General features: G+C 43.6%; 1 protein-coding gene across 1 annotated transcript; it reads left to right on the forward strand.

Moving 5' to 3' along the window:
- Positions 1 to 1,335: 1,335 nt before the first annotated feature.
- LOC136432435 (BTB/POZ domain-containing protein 17-like) lies at positions 1,336 to 13,318 on the forward strand. Its single transcript, XM_066423723.1, has 4 exons — positions 1,336 to 1,540; positions 5,971 to 6,113; positions 8,911 to 9,649; positions 10,481 to 13,318. The coding sequence occupies exons 2-4, from the start codon at positions 5,986 to 5,988 to the stop codon at positions 11,066 to 11,068; spliced, it is 1,455 nt and encodes a 484-aa protein (XP_066279820.1). The 5' UTR covers positions 1,336 to 1,540; positions 5,971 to 5,985; the 3' UTR covers positions 11,069 to 13,318.
- The last annotated feature ends 4,106 nt before the right edge of the window (positions 13,319 to 17,424 follow it).

A 17,424-nucleotide genomic window follows, 5' to 3' on the forward strand; every position in this document is an offset into this window, starting at 1 on the left:
AGAACGCCATATCTCACGGTTATACGGCCGGCTAGGCTCAGTAAACAGCACAGATACGAGATACAGAACGTTGACAGAAGAACGCCATATCTCACGGTTATACGGCCGGGTGGGCTCAGTAAACAATACAGATACGAGATACAGAACGTTGACAGAAGAGCGCCGTATCTCACGGTTATACGGCCGGGTGGGCTCAGTAAACAATACAGATACGAGATACAGAACGTTGACAGAAGAGCGCCGTATCTCACGGTTATACGGCCGGGTGGGCTCAGTAAACAATACAGATACGAGATACAGAATGTTGACAGAAGAATATCATATCGCACAGTTATACGGCCGGATAAATAATACTGATATAAGATACAGAATGTTGACAGAAGAACGCCATACCTCACGGTTATACGGCCGGGTGGACTCAGTAAACAATACAGATATAAGATACAGATTGTTGACAGAAGAACGCCATATCTCACGGTTATACGGCCGGGTGGGCTCAGTAAACAATACAGATACGAGATACAGAACGTTGACAGAAGAGCGCCGTATCTCACGGTTATACGGCCGGGTGGGCTCAGTAAACAATACAGATACGAGATACAGAATGTTGACAGAAGAATATCATATCGCACAGTTATACGGCCGGATAAATAATACTGATATAAGATACAGAATGTTGACAGAAGAACGCCATACCTCACGGTTATACGGCCGGGTGGACTCAGTAAACAATACAGATACGAGATACAGATTGTTGACAGAAGAGCGCCATATCTCACGGTTATGCGGGTGGCTAGCTAGGCTCAGTAAACAATACATATACGAGATACAGATTGTTGACAGAAGGGCGCCGTACCGCACTCAGCAAAATAGCAGGAAGCTCTGGAACGTTGCAAAAATGTCAACACAGCGAATGCTATAATCTTATTTACAAAAACAAGTTTTACGTGGCATTAGATATGCGTGTTGAAACATGCGATATCGTAGTGTGTACGTTATACCTCCTGTATATTGACAGTGCCAAATTTAAAGTTCTGCTATATACTAGTAACTATTAGAAATGCTATATAACTGTAAGGTTCACGAATGTACGATGTTGTTCGTGATATATACATATAAGGGTGAAATTATTATATACACAATATGAGTAACCAATGAAACACTGGATCACTTCGGATATTGTTTTGCGAATTATTTACGTCATTTATATAAACAACTCCACATTCAAACTTTACTTTTTCCCAAAAAAGCAAGGAGCTTCAATATATAGTTTTATAATATTCTAAACGCTGGCACTCATGCCCAGCATATGAAACCAAAGACTGATAACCGGATATACCGACGATGTACACTGCTCAACATTGGCGGGCTCTCCGCGTGACGTCACCGTCCATCCAGCTGATCAGTATCAAGTGGAGGGGCAATTTGCAGCCTCCAACAACCCAGGGTGCTTTGCGGCGTGACTCCGGTGGTTTGTCAACAATAGAGGTTCATTCCCGGGCATCCTCCAAGGATTTTATATACCTGTGCCAAGTTTTAGGTGAGGGGTTTTTCTTCTATGTATTTAAAAACCGCACGTTTGTGCTATCATTGTACCTAGGGGAATGTCGAATGCGCCAGCGGTTTTGTTAGACGTTTGTGATTGCGTGTACCGTTTGATAAGCCATTGTGCTGCACTTGTTCCGCCTAATGTCGGGGTTAACGGTACGACACACAAGTGCAAGCGGCTCAGATCTTGTTGTTTTTTGCGATAAAACCGCCACTGAAGCCACAGAAAGTAGGGCACACTACGGGTCACATCGGAAATATATATAGTCGTCGTATGTAAAAAAGGATGGATTACAAATCAGGCGTTCTTGTTATTTGGTGGTGTGCTATATGTGGCCCGCGCGTGTTGTAGGGATATGCATGCAATCCTCTGTTGATTATAATTATTCCGGGTCTGTGAGTCAATGCATATCTCTGTGGGTTACTTAAAACCGCGAGGTAACTGAGATTATAGTATCACTTCACCATCTGGCCATAAAAAATCAGAAATTCTATATCACATCAACAGCGACTCGCGTTGAATATGTTATGAGTGCAAACGGCATATCTCCCCGCGCCGTTAGTCTATACATGGCAGATACTAAATTGATCATCTGTAATTTGTGTCTTGTCTCTCAGGACAGCGCTCGCCTTTTATGCAAATGTGTAATCCCTGCGGTAAGAGTGAAGGATTGGTTGGGGGTATTTCCTTTTGCTTTTAGCGAGATTACACACGTAGTCCATCTTCCGATCCGGTGTCATGTCCAGTTCAGGCTCCGTATCAAAACATCGCGCATATCCGTTTCCAATATTTTGGGTTGCGTCAGAAAGCACGTATTGGGGGGAGAGGAGTCATGCGTAAAATCGGGCGGGCTTTAAAGGCAACCAAAGCAATATTAGGGCCCAAAATATGGAAATAAGAAAAATGCTGAAATCGTTATGGTAGTGACTAACACTATTTAGCACATTTGCGTAATAACTTCATACTTTGAGCATTTCAAAATAGCGCAAAAACGTGCCGTACGGTGATTCCCATTGTTTCAATTCGCGAGCCTACAAAAACCCTGGCGACGATTTTCAGTGAGTTCTCACATCACAACTACGTCGTATTTTTGCATGATGGACGTTGCTGTACATTGTGATAGTGTTGTTTGAACTAATCATGTATAGAAATGACTAAATAAATTGACTTTCAAAATCCGATTTTCGGGCCCTAATATTTGGTTGCCTTTAAATTGAAGAAGTATGTTCTGAGGCAGTGTCTTTTGGTTTGCGTTCAAGTTAATACTGCAATTCAAGGGTAGCCAATGTTAACAATCGCCGGTTGAAATCTTGTTCAATTATCAATATCGACGATAGAAGTTACCCCCTCCCCACTCAATATGTCACCGGTGTCTCCCCAACCTCTTTTTTCTCTGTCCCTTGGGGTGTTGACCCGACATGAGGTGATATAATTACTGATCATTACCAGTAATTACCAGAGATTGAGTTTTTGTCGTAACTGTTATTTGAAACAATAGCACAGCAATGGTCTTCTTAGAAATGGGACCCCAGGTACTACGGTTACGACATTGAATAGAAACAGGCACATGTGTATTTTACGGTTGTTCTATCCAAGGACCCGGTAGACATACATACAAGCATTGTGTTACCATGTTCAAAATGAAATTCTATACCCATTTTTTTTCCACGCGTACGTTGCAGAAAGAGAAAATGACCTTGAAATAATTATTTGCATACCGTAAATCAATGAGGGTCATACAGTTTACTTGTCAAGAAAACGACATTTCGGACACCCCTTTCCAATAAATGGTACCACCCCTTATCTCCAAGCAGATATCAGGATGAAATAGCATACCGTTTTCTGACCGCCCCGTTTTCATGACACAGGAGGGTTAATTGTCAGAAGAACGTTACGATCTTCCTCCCTACATCTACTTGGAGGGCAATACCATTTCCTGAACATCCCGTTAAAGGCAACCAAGCAATATCAGGGAACAAAGAATGGAAATGAAAAAAAAATGCTGAAATCTTTATGGTAGTGACATTTACTAACATTGTTAAGCATATTTGTGTAATAGCTTTTAGGATTTTAAAACCGCGCAAAAACGTGCCATACGGTGATCCCCTTAGTTTTGCAATCCTACAAAAACCCTGGCGACGATTTTCAGTGAGTTCTCAGATTACAAAAGTCATATTTTGCATTATGGACGTCACTATAAAGGTTTCTACTACTTCTACTACTACTACTACTATACATTGTGGTAGTGTTGTTTGAACTAATCATGTGTAGAACTGACGAAATAAATTGACTTTCAAAATCCAATTTTCGGCCACAATATTGCTTGGGTTTTTATTAATTGTCAGAAGAACGTTACGACCTTTCTCTCCAACATCTGCTTGGAGAGCAATACCATTCTCCGAACATTCCGTTAAATATGCGAGGAATGCAACACAGTATCTCACGCCACGACCATAAACACTGAGCCATGGGAATTTCCGGGCCTGTACGAAAAAAACTAGCCTGGAAACCATATCGTCGGGAGCTCCCCTGTATCTCCACGGCACTGGGAGTGGTGCCCGCCCGCCCAGACAGATTAGCCCGCTCGGGAGTGGTTTACGGGCTTGGCCTAACGGAGAGGCGATAACTCTCTATGCCAGCTAAGAAGACAGGCTGACAGAAACGAGTCAATATAGTAGACTGGGCCCAGTAAAATACACCTAAGCCGGCCCGTAGAGACTGGGACCAGGCTACAAAATAACGTGCCAGGCAAATCTTAAGCCATACTTAAGGAAACCCTAAGAATTCTCACAGACGTGATACGCATTTTATATACCAGTGTCAAGTCGCTGTGAACAGGAAATATGTCCGTGTCTTCAATGAGATGCTCACCTTCCTTTAGTAATTTTTTGTTGGGAACGCATACTTTTTGGACTAGAGTGATTCCTGTTCACATGACCCGCAAGTTCTTTTCCCACCACCACAGGAAAGACGTCCGTGTCTCAAAGGGGATTTTGACCCCTTTAGTATCTTCTTGGGGAACACAGACAGTTTGGAGCGATTCCTGTTCACATGACCGTATCTGTTCCCACCATCAGTACACACAGGACAACATGATTTATGATTGAGACAGTGTAATGTATGTGGTGACGCCATTTTTAGTAGGTACAAAGCGGCCCTAAAAGGGTAGCCTGGAAACCATACCATCGGGGGCTCCCCGATATCTCTACGGCGCTGTGAGCGATGCCCGCCCGCCCAGTTTTTAGCCCGCTCGGGGTGTGGGTTTACGGCCTTGGATTAAATCACTTCGCCCCTAGGCCGTCGGCGAACTTGTCTATGACAGCTAAAGTAGACAGGCTGCGAATTTCTATATGGCAGCTAAATGAAAGGCTGACAGAAACGGCTCAATCATAAGCAGACTGGGTACTCCTAGACGGGGACCAGGCTATAAAAGGGGGACATGAGTAATTAGCGAAGGCAATTGTGACCTACTCGCCGGCACTGTGGCTTAGGTCACGTATGCATGTGTGTGTGCACACATGATAATCCTCGCTAGAATTTCGACCATTTAGTGTTAAGTTATGATGCACGGTGTGAGAACAATGGCGAGACAGTAAAGGGAAAGTTCCTTCTGTAGAGCGCCATTGTTGTCAGAGTCACAGTCTATCGCGCGTTTCGGGCACACAGGTTCACTGAGCATAGGTGGTTTTCCATTGTTCTTAGGATTTTAAAACATTTGAAATATGCAATTTCAAGTTGAAACGCCCACTATGATTCACTGATAAAGTTAAAAGGTGGTATTCATGTTTCGTTTCTACAAAATACATGTTACTTAAATCTTGCTTGTGTTTAGAAACATTAAAAATTTGATTTCCTTTTCTACATATCACCTGTCAAGTTATTAGGGGCGTTCCCTAGTGTACTGTACATTCCACCACAAATAGAACATTTCCGCCTCATCTCAGTCATATACATTTGGTAGACACGACTCCAGTTTACGCGTCGCCACTCAAAGCATACTTTAGGTCGTCTTTCAGTCCGTCTAAAAGCCTGCGGACTGCGACAGACAGCTTACAGGTGCGCAAGGGTGTCCTCGTTTCACCTCACCTAATCTCATGACCTTAGTTCAGGTTATCGAGCGCAAGAACACTTCAGTCTAGTCTGAACATGGCGAGAAGCTTACCCTGTCCTCGAAGGGCTCTGAGACCTAGCTCTTCGAGCTATCTCCTCTTCTCGGTGTGTTTTTTATTTCTTTTTTATCTGGTTAACTGTTTGTAAAAGTTAGTGGTTTCCGGCTGGCTTTTTTCCGGTCCATCTCCTTTTTGTTTTAATGACTATAATCTCCGCCGCCCCTTCCGTTTTTATAAGTTAAACTGCTGTATGTTCTATCTAAGCATGGACTGCCTTGCCTTGGAGTAAAAACCGACATGTGTTGTTCACAGAGAAAGCCGGCAGCCATGGGCTCGGAGTCGACCGAGAGGGAACGAGAGGCGGTGGGCGATCATAAGGAATTCGTGGCCAGTTTCGAGTGTTTCTACAACAGCCCTGATCTGAGTGACGTGGTGCTATTGGTTGGGAAAGACAGGTAAGGTATCTGCATGTAGCCTCTACCAGGCTCCACAGGTCGCTTTGAAAAATCGTAGATATTGGCCAAATAGACGGATAACATGCCAGAGAAGTTAGTCTGCAATAGTTACAGTTTGAGACCCGTGGATGGCAAATGGTCCCTAACTCCGTAGCCGACTCCCTTAGCATGTTATTTACTCTATTTGGCCAAGTTCTACTATTTTTCCAGCCATCCGAGGGGCCAGGTAGAGGCTAGCCTGAATGTCCCTTTTCCATAAGGCGTAGGCGGCACATTTTCCCCGTAATTCTGAGGAAAACCCGTCTTTTTCACGTAATTCGTGGCCAGGCGATCGAATTTTGCGCAACTGCCTTCCTTGATTTTAGTGTAATACGTAACGTTAGGGGGTGTTCTTCTGGATTCAACTTAAAGCGTTGCCGGGACCCCCTCATACAGACCCTCAGGTAACGACTCAACTTCTGCCGTCCGAGAATTTCTCTGAAAATAAGGGTTGCAAGCAGGCCATGTCAACAATCATAGCAACTAGTAGACTGGTAGAACTCATGTTTTTGCCATGTTTGTTATTCCTCTCAACAGTACTAACACTATCTTTACTACTTGGATAATTGATGTAGCACTTGTTAGCTAAGTGCCTCGGAGTATATACCGCCCTGTCAACTTTTATCATTTCCTGTCGTCTTTTCGTGCTCCTTTGAGAGTTTCTACCAGACTAACTACACCAGTTACAGGGAGAATATTTGCCAGCGAAGTTTGGCCACCAGAGGGTTTCATTTGCAAGCGTAGTTATAAGTCTGTCATATGTCGGCAAGAAGAAAGGGAATAAACTTACTCTGCGCATGTTCTGAACAAAAGCAGTAGCTTTGGAGTTGAGATCATTTAAGGCATAAATCAATTGCGCTTGCAAATGAAACCCTCTGGTGGCCTAGCCTCCGTTGCAGTCCTTTTCCCCGCAGCGTGTTTTTTTCTTCAATTTTTTTTGGGGGGGGGGGCGCCACGTATCTGCTTGGGATCCCGTATCCGCCGTGCCTCTGTGTCCGCTATAGACCCTGTGTCCGCTGCTGGACACAGGGTCTATAGGGCGTATTCAGTCACGTGACCCTCCCCCTAGCAACGAGCACTGGCGGCCATGTTGGTGCTCACTTGATAGTGGAGCCCTATGGAACTCTCTGTATAAATGGCAGATGTTTTCTACGCCATTCACAATTTCCCTTCAAAACGTTTTGTCTCATAATCATGGTGTTTTGCCTCGTGGTCAGATGTTGGATTGGGACTGATAAAGCACACACCGGTCGGGTAACAGTAAGATTGGTTTTGCGTTTCTCGTGTAGGACGTGTACGTGCGGGAACATACGATCGCGAAGGGACTAACGACTGAAACAAAAATGGATTTCTGACATACGAACAACGGATCTAAATAGTTGAAGTTTGAGAATCAACGTGTGTGTATGGAGACCTTTTGTATCTGGTCGAAAAGCAAGTTACAGGCCCGTTGTGTAACACAGTCGCGGCACCGTGTAGTCGTTGCTTGAGATACGTTCATTCATAAACTGGGGGTCTTTCAACGTCGAACTTTCCCGATCATAACGTACTCCCTGTCAGCAAAATTTCTCACGACACTCAAGACACTGTACTACGTGGCTGCAGGCCTTGGAACACTTGTATGCTGTGAACTGATTTTATGCGTACTCTGTAAACAGTTTTAGCGGCCATGTTTGTAGGCTGCTGGGGAACCTCGCTCGTCGATAATGGGTAATTTCTAGTAGGTGAAATTGGATTTTTGTAGCGAAAAGGATGTGAGGCTGGAGACTCTTTGCATATAATAAAACAGCGATCAGACGACTTCACATTCCTTGGAAATTTAGAGAGCGTCGGACAATGAGAAACTTCGCCGCAGGGTGAGCACCAACATGGCCGCCCACGGAGGGCAGGGGTGATGACGTCACGTGAATACGCCCTATAGCGGACACAGAGGCACGGCGGATACGGGATCACAAGCAGATACGTGGCGCCCCCCCCCCCCCCCCAAAAAAAAAATTGAAAAAAAAACACGCTGCGGGGAAAAGGACTGCAACGGAGGCTACTGGTGGCCAAACTTCCTTGGCAAATATTCTCCCTATGAGAGGGGGTCGGTTAAGCCCCCCTCTCACTGGACCCGCGGCACGCTGGCGGCGTCGCTGCGTCCTAAACTGGATTTGTGTTACTCATGACTTTACAATGGGAATATCATTTAAAAGGTACAACTATGACCACCTATTTTAACCTCCTTGGTATGACCAAAAAGACAACAAAACACACAAAGCCTGAAAAGATTCGTTTTTATCGATGAAATTCGTTGAGTGCTTTGTCAATTCGATCGGCCGCAGCGACGCCGCCAGCGTGCCGTAGGTATAGCGAGAATGGGGCTTAAGGCTCGGAGCATACTGGCTCGCTTAGGACTAGTCAAATACTTTAAGCTCCAGGGATATCTTTAGTTCGCCATACAATACTAGTGCTGTTGTGTCTATACGTCTTTGAAAGGAAATGCTTGAAATTTACAACTTTGATGTCGGAGCCAAATTTGATGGCATTCTGATAATGGTTATGACATCTGTCACACAGATGTATGTCCGCAGGCTGGGATCTCTTGAAATATTCAATATCACATATATATATATATGTACTCGTATGTCACATAACAGTCTATCTAAATCATTTTAACTCAGAACTGAAAACATTATATTTTGTCTGCATCATTTCATGTACACTGTATTCACATAATTATTCTTGTACTCACTCTACTTTACTACTCCGTCTACAGATACCACGCGCACAAGTTCATGCTAGCCCGTCTTAGCGATGTCTTCCGTACGATGTTGACCGGCGAGCACTGGACCGACTCCTCCAAGGAAGAGATCCAACTCAAGGAATCTTGCGAGTGCGAGTCCGTCTTCGGCGACTTCCTCCGTTTCTTCTACTGCGGGCGAGTGAACCTTGACATCGAGACCACCCTACCGTTACTGTTCCTAGCCGACAAGTACGACGTCAAGCCCGTGAGAGAGGTGTGCGACAAGTACATGACCGGGCAGGTCATGAGGGGGAACGTGCGAGCGGCGCTACTCTGGCTCCACTACGCTAAAGTGTACTCCCTAACCGAGCTAGAGACGCAGTGTATCGAGGTTCTCTCACTGCGGATGACAAAAGCCATGAAGACGCCCGAATGGTTAAACCTGGACTTACCGTACGTTATAGAACTCTTGCAGAACTCGTCTCTGGTCGTGGACGAGGAGTTCGTGTTGTTCCAGGCGCTACAAGACTGGTTGCTCGCGGAGTGTCGGGCGGAGAAGGTTGAGGAGTACCTGCCGAAGGTGCTGTCGCAGGTGCGGTTCTCGCAGATGCTGCCGCAGCAGCTGTACTCGGTGGAGAAGTCCAGGCTGGGGCGGAGGTTCCCGGACCTGGTGACCGCACACATCGGGGAGGCCTACAGGTTCCGCTCGCTGGTGGCAGAGATAGGCGGGTTCCATGACGAGAAGTTCCGCCCGCGCGACTACACGTCTAAGGTAAGGCAACTGGTCTTGTAATCGGTGCTCTTTAGAGTGAGACCGTTACATGTTCTCTCCAAGTAGATGAGTGAGCCCGGCTAGTATTTGACGTGTTTTTTGGCGTTTTTGTTGGGTTTTCTACTTTGTCATATTCTTTTGTCTAAGCTAAGTAGAAGCTACCACAAAAACACATAAAACACTCAAACACACAAAAACCAGCCGAACCCACTCCTCTGCTTGGAGAGTAGCTACATGTTTTAAGCAGTTGATTGCTGTAAGAGTTTACATTAGTTACAACATACATTTCCTATATTTTTTGCATTGGTCTATGATAGTAGTAGATACATGCATTTGTATTTGGGAGGGACACGCCCCCTTGCGGCAAGCTGGTATAACAGCATTAGGTCACAGCAATTAAAAGTCATCCTTTACAACTCCAAATCTAATGCAACAGGGCGACAAAAGATCTTGTCTTATCATAACACAAATGGAAGTGATGCAAAACACGTATATTTTTCAATTCGTGTCTGACCCATAGCAGATACGTAATATATGTATCATGCATATGTCTGCTGCAAAAGTTTGGAGCATTCCCTCTCACTGGATAGAAACCAGTTGACGACTAAAAGTGGCGACGACTTTGCAAGTTTCCGACAAGTTAACACTCACACTGACGCACGACGCACTTGCAAATGAAGCCCTGCTGAGCAGGGAATCGAAAAACCGCAGTGTTGGCAACTGTGCGAAACTAGTTTAATAGCGACATTTGCAACTAGTCGCCAACTATAGTTTCCATTCAGTGAGAGGGGGGCTTAACGGCATTTTCTCTTCTTCTAAACTTTACTCCAGGAGTGGTGCACATTCCTCGGACTACAGCTGTCAGACATCCGTAAGTACCCGAACAACGTGAACGCCATCAGTCTGGACGGGCCCATCCCCGTGGAGGCCATGCTGAACGTGGTCCATTGGAACATGGCGGTCCACCTGTACGCAGTCTCTGGCGCCAAACCCACGCGAATCTACCCTGGACCGAACACCGTGCTACCTTTACCCCAAGTCTCTCCACCGGAGACCGCAGAATGCCTGTCCATCAAAGTTACTCCGCTCAAGTTGGCGACGTTTGACAGAGACGTGCAGCTATCGCTCGTCCTATACGACAAGGACATGAACGTAGCGCGCGTCATTCGGAACAACTTCCTCGTCAAGGGGGTACCAGGGGCTAACAGTTTCGGCGGGGCGCAGCCCGGTGGGTTCCGGTTCAGCGGCCCGATCATCCCGACTCAGAGCTCCTTCGTCATCGAGCACATCTTCGACCAGAAGGACCTGGGGCAAGACTCGATGTACATCAAGGACGGGTTTCTACACATAGCGATCATCATCAAGCCGCGTCTGATGGGGACCGGGTCGTCGGACGCAGAGGCGTCGGGAACAGGCTAGCGACGTACCGCCTGTCCATTCAACTACCATCGGTAAGAGTGAAAGAGTAAAAAAAGGATCAAGTTTTTCCATAGAGACAGAATGAAGAAAAGTAAAAAGACCAAAAGGAAAATGTTGTATGAAGAGGGAATGTTGAATTTTGATATGTAGTTTGGAAACTCGCTGAAGTGCAATCTGGCTAGACATCTTAACAAATGGAATTTCCGCAAGAGGTCAGTGAACTTTCTGTCGGTAGTTAACTGGACCCGCGGCACGCTGGCGGCGTCGCTGTGGCCGATCGAATTGACAAAGCACTCAACGAATTTCATCGACAAAAAACGAATTAATCTTTTTAAGCTTTGTGTGTTTTGTTGTTTTTTTGGTCATACTTGTACGTTTTGAATGATATCAGTCCAATTATAAAGTCAAGGGTAACACAAATCCAGTTTAGGACGCAGCGACGCCGCCAGCGTGCCGCGGGTCCAGTGAGATGGGGGCTTAATGAACAGTTAGGTAACCTAGTATCTCACTATATTGCGTCACATAAGTCCCATTGGGGATAATATTGTAAAGTGACAAATTCTAGGAAAACATTGATGATGATGATGATTCATTTATTTACTTGCATATAAGATGCAAATATGGATCTAACATTGTTTTTCAAAGGGAAGACTCATGTCACAACCACCATCATATGATACTTATCATTCCACATCGGTAGTCAACGTCGCTTCGTTTAGGCTATGTTGATTTGATTATATGGATGACATCCGCGGGCGTTTCCAAAAAAAAAAAAAACGTTTTCAACCATACTGTAAATCGTAAAAAGCAGCTACAAAATGAGAAAATACATGCTGTAAATTGCAAAAAAAATATTTCAGAAAACTGATACATGCCAACGTCAATTCCAAAGTCAAAGAAGAAGTTTTGAAAGAACGAAAATGGAGAATCTATGTTTCGGTATACCATACTCTGTGTGTTTAGTTTTGCGCATCCTTCCTGACTACGTAGATTTTCATAATGAAGGCGACATTTTTGTGCCAAACTTTTTTCGCGTCATTTTTGGGGTCCCTAGTGGATGGCATCCATATATTCAAATCAACATGGCCTTAAAGTTGGGAAAACAAACCATGACCATGCCTCATAGTCATCCGCCAATGACAACATTTCACCTTAGCGGAAAATCAGTGTATTGCATTCCAGTCGTACAAGACTGACGTCATTGTCACACACTAATGCTCCCTCGTCTATTTGCTTACTCTTCAAGCAGAGGTTAGTGGAGAAGATCGTGACCTTTTTATCATCTGTCCCGTTTTTCGCCGGCCATCTCCACTAACAATAAGCCGTTAATAGCCTCTGAGCCTGCGACATGGGACAGAGGTTAGTACGTGGAGATGGCCGACGGAAAACGGGGCAGAGGATAAAAAGGGTCAAAAAGGTCACGCTATTCTCCACTAACTAATCTCTGCTTGGAGAGTACTTTTTGCTCTCTCGCTGCCATCTTTAAAGCCTCGCACTCTAAGCGCGTCCTTCTGATCCCAGTATTTGGTCACTCTTTAAAAATCATACAACCAATCTTCCAAACGATTTTGCCCACTAAGCCTTGGGTGCGAGGTTGCCATATTACCATTGCCATTCATCCAACGTGCCATCTTCCCATTCGCTTTCATTCGCTGCCATCTTGATAGCCTCGGACTGCAGGCGGGTCCTACCGATCCCAGAATTTCACCACACTTAAAAATCATACAATCAATCTACCAGTCGATTTTGCCGACCAAGTCTTTAGTGCGAGGTTGCCATATCATCATTGCCATTCTTCCAACGTGCCATCGTCCAACCGTTCATCTTGTGCCATCATCAATCATCTCAACCAATCATGGCGCTGCATTTCACGAAGTCATTTCATGTGCCAAATATATAACGTTACCGTCAGAATTTCCATGAATCTATAAATGATCCATCCACCCTTTCCACGGATAGATAGCTGGAAATGTTCCACATTCATATCTTGAAGTCAGATGTTGTCAAATCACGATAAAAATACACACAAAAGGAGCAGACTTTCCTTTCATCTCATACTAAGTCATAGTTTCTTAACATTACACTGGACTGGCCATGGGTACTCAAAATGAAGATTTGATACGTGTAACTTGTGACTTTGCCAATGATGTATATCAGCAATAATGTACATGTCTTTGCAATCAAACTTCGTACCATTTCATACAAGGTGTCATGTACTTATCCACCAGAAAGGCTACTATTTGAAATTTCCTATGTATTGCGTACCCCTTTAATTGGTATTCTATGGTTTAATACCTTCCGTATTTGAAAGAGAGCTATGTAAGGGGACGGTGTATACTCTCATGCATGTGGGTCAAGAGCCCTATTGACTTATCACCGTGTACACTTGACGTTTAAGAGTGTTTGTTACCACTTCGGGTCAAGGGGTACCTCTTTGTTATTTAAAATAACAAAGAGGTCTGAGGCCAGGGAAACCGGAAATTCAATCAAATGTAGGTGTTTGTAGAACGTAAGGTTGTCATTGATTGGCAATCCAATGGAGTTTGCCGCCAAACTCGCTACTAGTACAACATACAAATTTCGGAAGCGATGTCAAAAGTCTGTGTACATAGTTTATCATGAATGTTCATTGGGAATACTGATAAGGTAGGAAAGAAAATACAGAAGTCCGCAGTAAGGAATATACAGTGTGGCAATGCTAATAATAACAACTACAATGAAGGTATGATTGTGATAATTTTCATACAGATTCTGTAAAATGCAGTCGTAAAAACAGACAATCTTCGTTCTCCCTTAAACTGTGCTATTTCGTGTCAATTTGTGAAATAAAAACATTTGCAATATTCAGATTTTACGTCTATTGCGTCTTTAATCCACTACACATACTAATAGGAGGGTATTAATACCAACTTTGTAAAATACGCATTTCAAAATATTGAGATGGTCTATTTACGTATTTACGCACAGAAATCACACAATTTTGGAAATCATTGGACTCTAACCCCCCTGTACATACTACCCCTTGAAGTTTACACATGGTGTAATGGGAATAGTTCATTCTTGCAACGGGGGTGATTTGAGAGTAGTCTATATTTGCGTGGAGATTAGATTTGGGGTTCAGATTTTCACTGTAATGTCTTCTGACCTCAAAGTACTTAAAGTTTAAGGTATTAAGTATGTTTGCTAGCATACCTTTATACTAGTTCAGTACATAGTCATGGTACATACAGGAGGGTTAACATTGAAAAAGGAGGGTTAATATTGAAAAAAAATTACCACATTTCCGCGTATTTTAGCAAAAACTGCACTTTTGCGAAATAGTACCTTCCCCTATTACTAACAGGCACGCATACATATAATTGTGTTCATACGGCCTGCAGTATCACGGGGAAAGCACGCGTAGTAATAAAAATGAGCTTGGTTGGAAACGTCAAGGTCAAAGTATCGAACCTCCTATTCAGAAGTCATCCCAGTCAAGGTCACAAGATTAGATAGCACACGGTCATCCCGCTGGAGACCTCTGAGGAGTGATCTAGCCTCGATCGATGGAATGACCTTGGTAATCACGATTTTCTCATTTTCTAGTTCAAGGTCATCGTAAAGTAGCCTAGGAGACTGTGAGGAAATATTACAACCTTGTTTTATGGAAATCTGAAAAGTGATGGAAAACAGAAGACAGTTATAGAAATGCACATAGGCTGGTTAGTTTTATGCAGTTTAACAGCAATTCTTAAATTTGACAAAATTTCTCAATTTGATGTTACAATGCAGCTTCTAATGCTTTTGATCTGCTGATCCTGTCAGCTTTCTTTTGAATGTGTCGTGATATATTCGTTTGAATGTGATATATTCCTTTTGAATAGAATATCTTCTTTTCAATCGGTTATCTTGTTTTTATTGGGGTATTTTCTATTCAAATATGATATCTTCTTTTTTTTCACTCATACATGAAAGAAAAATACGATGACGTCACTAACAGAAATCTCCAAGCAGATGTTAAGTTTAAAGATCTTTCCGTTAGTATATCAATAAACGTTTTCTGGCCGACCAGCTTTTCTGACAGTCATTTTACCCCGGACATCTGTGTACAGTCGGCAAGTTCAAAGACCATTTACTACCAATTACGGGGTTACCGAAATATACACGTACCACCACCATTGACACGACCGGATTTCCATTTAGGTCAGACGGAACTTGTCCGTCCTGTCTCGTACATGCAATTGTACTGTAATCTCCAAGCAGAGGTGTGGTGGTTTGGCTCGATGCCAAACGTGTAAAGGGGGAACCAGTGGAGAAAGGCATGCCAACAAAAGTCGTCATAACACCACGCACCTGCTTGGAGATCATAAAAGAGAGCATCCTCAAGGCACACATGTGTTAGACAAGCAGATGTGCTGTCAGATGTTTGGGATCGAAAATTTGACATTTTTTTTAAAACTAATAAGTACTGGCAAGAGACAACTTTGGAGGCACGCCAACATGCTCCAGTTTTTGTGACAAAAACTATTGTCAACAGTCAGTGGAAAATGATATACGACCATTCGAGTATTGCCTTTGTTTGGTTAAAGAAGGGAAGTCGATTATTTTCTGTGCTCTCCCCGTTTCATTTTACTTGTCCGCACACATTCTCTTTTCTTCAGTCGATCCCGTACCTCCTCCGTCCATGCGCCTGTCTCATCTTGATTATTACAATCACACTCCAAGGATACAAAACGTTCTACCTTAATTGGACGTCGAAGTCCTCTCACCTAAATCCCTATTCTCAGCCACGAAACAAATTACCCCCTGTTCTTGGAATGGGATCGCCCTGTGTACCTGTGCATCTCCGTGGAAGACCTGTTCGGGGCCTCACCCGGTAAGCATGCCCTGTCACGCGTCCGCCGGCTGCGCTGCCACGACTACGTAGTTCCCTCGTTCGGGCCATCGACTTTTCTACCTAGCCTGGCGGTCTAACATTACAGATTAGACTGTAACACATTCACAGAACCCTCCCTTTTCATTTAGAAGATGCCGGGAAGGTGATAACTTGAGAAGGCGGGAAAACGCCGTGGCTGTAGTTAGCGGGGCACTAGAAGTGACGTAATGTTTAGGTTCGGGTGTACTAAACCGTGAAGGGACATATCATTAGGGCGGAGGTCTGTGTGGACACGTCACAATTGAGGCAAGAACAATACATACATACAAGCACATGTCAGTGCGTCGGTACTTGGAATAAAGCTATGACTCGCGTCCATTTTGTTTCTGAGTTCTTAGAAGTGTAGCGGTCTTAATTTGTTAGTTTATTATGCTTCACTGCAAGTGTATAAGCCATATCAAAACAGGTGCATGCGTATGTTAAGGGTTTTTAGACAGGTGACTCACCTTAGCTTAAGAAACCACAAAGCTCAAGACATGTCACGACTAAAGAAACAAGAATTCACAATTAGACGGATGTAGTCATCACCTACTGACTACTAGTTAAAGTTGCGCTTCTTTGATCGTCATTTGCGTCATTATTAGTATCCTCACGACGTATTACTGTCATTGTTCGCTAATTGTTGGCTATTAGACCATTCATATGTCGTATCCGTCTGTGGCAAAGGAAATGTAATAGTGGGTTAAAATGATAGACTGGACTTTTAGAGGATGTTTGCGAATATTTGTTTTTCAAATGGATTGCGGCATATTATGCGAATATTGGCTGAATCGCGTTCTCATGTCCGTCCCTCAGTTTAACGGTGACCACTTTTTTCGATTTTCATTCTGAAATGAAAACAGTACCTCTCACACACTTTCAATACAAACAATATAAGCGAAGTACGAATTCAGACTAATTTTGCCTATGCCCCTACAAAAACGGTATCACAAATAAGGATCACGAAAAGTCAATCAACCGTTTTCCGGGATTTGAATGCAGAGATAATGGTGTATGATAGTCACTGGGGAACGAATCCATGATGAAAGAAATTATGATATGATAGGCGCACGATTAAGTTTAGTTGCTTCTTGATAAGAAAACCATTCGTATTTTTGCTAACATTTTTTAAAAGAATCAAGTCAAAGGGATGATTGAAAACGGTTAATTGTCAGGCGCACGATTAAGTATAGATGCTTCTTGGTAAGAAAATCATTAGTATTTTTGCCAACATTTTGGGAAAGAATCAAGTCAAACGGATGATTGAAAAGGGTTAATTGTTAGGCGCACGATTAAGTATAGATGCTTCTTGATAAGAAAATCGTTCGTATTTTTGCTATCATTTTTGGAAAGAATCAAGTCAAAGGGATGATTGCAAACGGTTAATTGTTAGGCGTACGATTAAGTATAGATGCTTCTCGATAAGAAAATCGTTCGTATTTTTGCTAACATTTTTGGAAAG

This window comes from Branchiostoma lanceolatum, chromosome 4 (genome assembly GCF_035083965.1).
Source record: "Branchiostoma lanceolatum isolate klBraLanc5 chromosome 4, klBraLanc5.hap2, whole genome shotgun sequence".
Taxonomy (NCBI): Eukaryota; Metazoa; Chordata; class Leptocardii; order Amphioxiformes; family Branchiostomatidae; genus Branchiostoma; species Branchiostoma lanceolatum.

Bases quoted from the DNA above. Each gene is read 5' to 3' on its own strand.
- LOC136432435 (XM_066423723.1), top strand. From the start codon at position 5,986: ATGGGCTCGGAGTCGACCGAGAGGGAACGAGAGGCGGTGGGCGATCAT. The intron at 6,114-8,910 runs GTAAGGTATCTG...CTCCGTCTACAG, and splicing joins CTATTGGTTGGGAAAGACAG to ATACCACGCGCACAAGTTCA. The intron at 9,650-10,480 runs GTAAGGCAACTG...ACTTTACTCCAG, and splicing joins CGCGCGACTACACGTCTAAG to GAGTGGTGCACATTCCTCGG.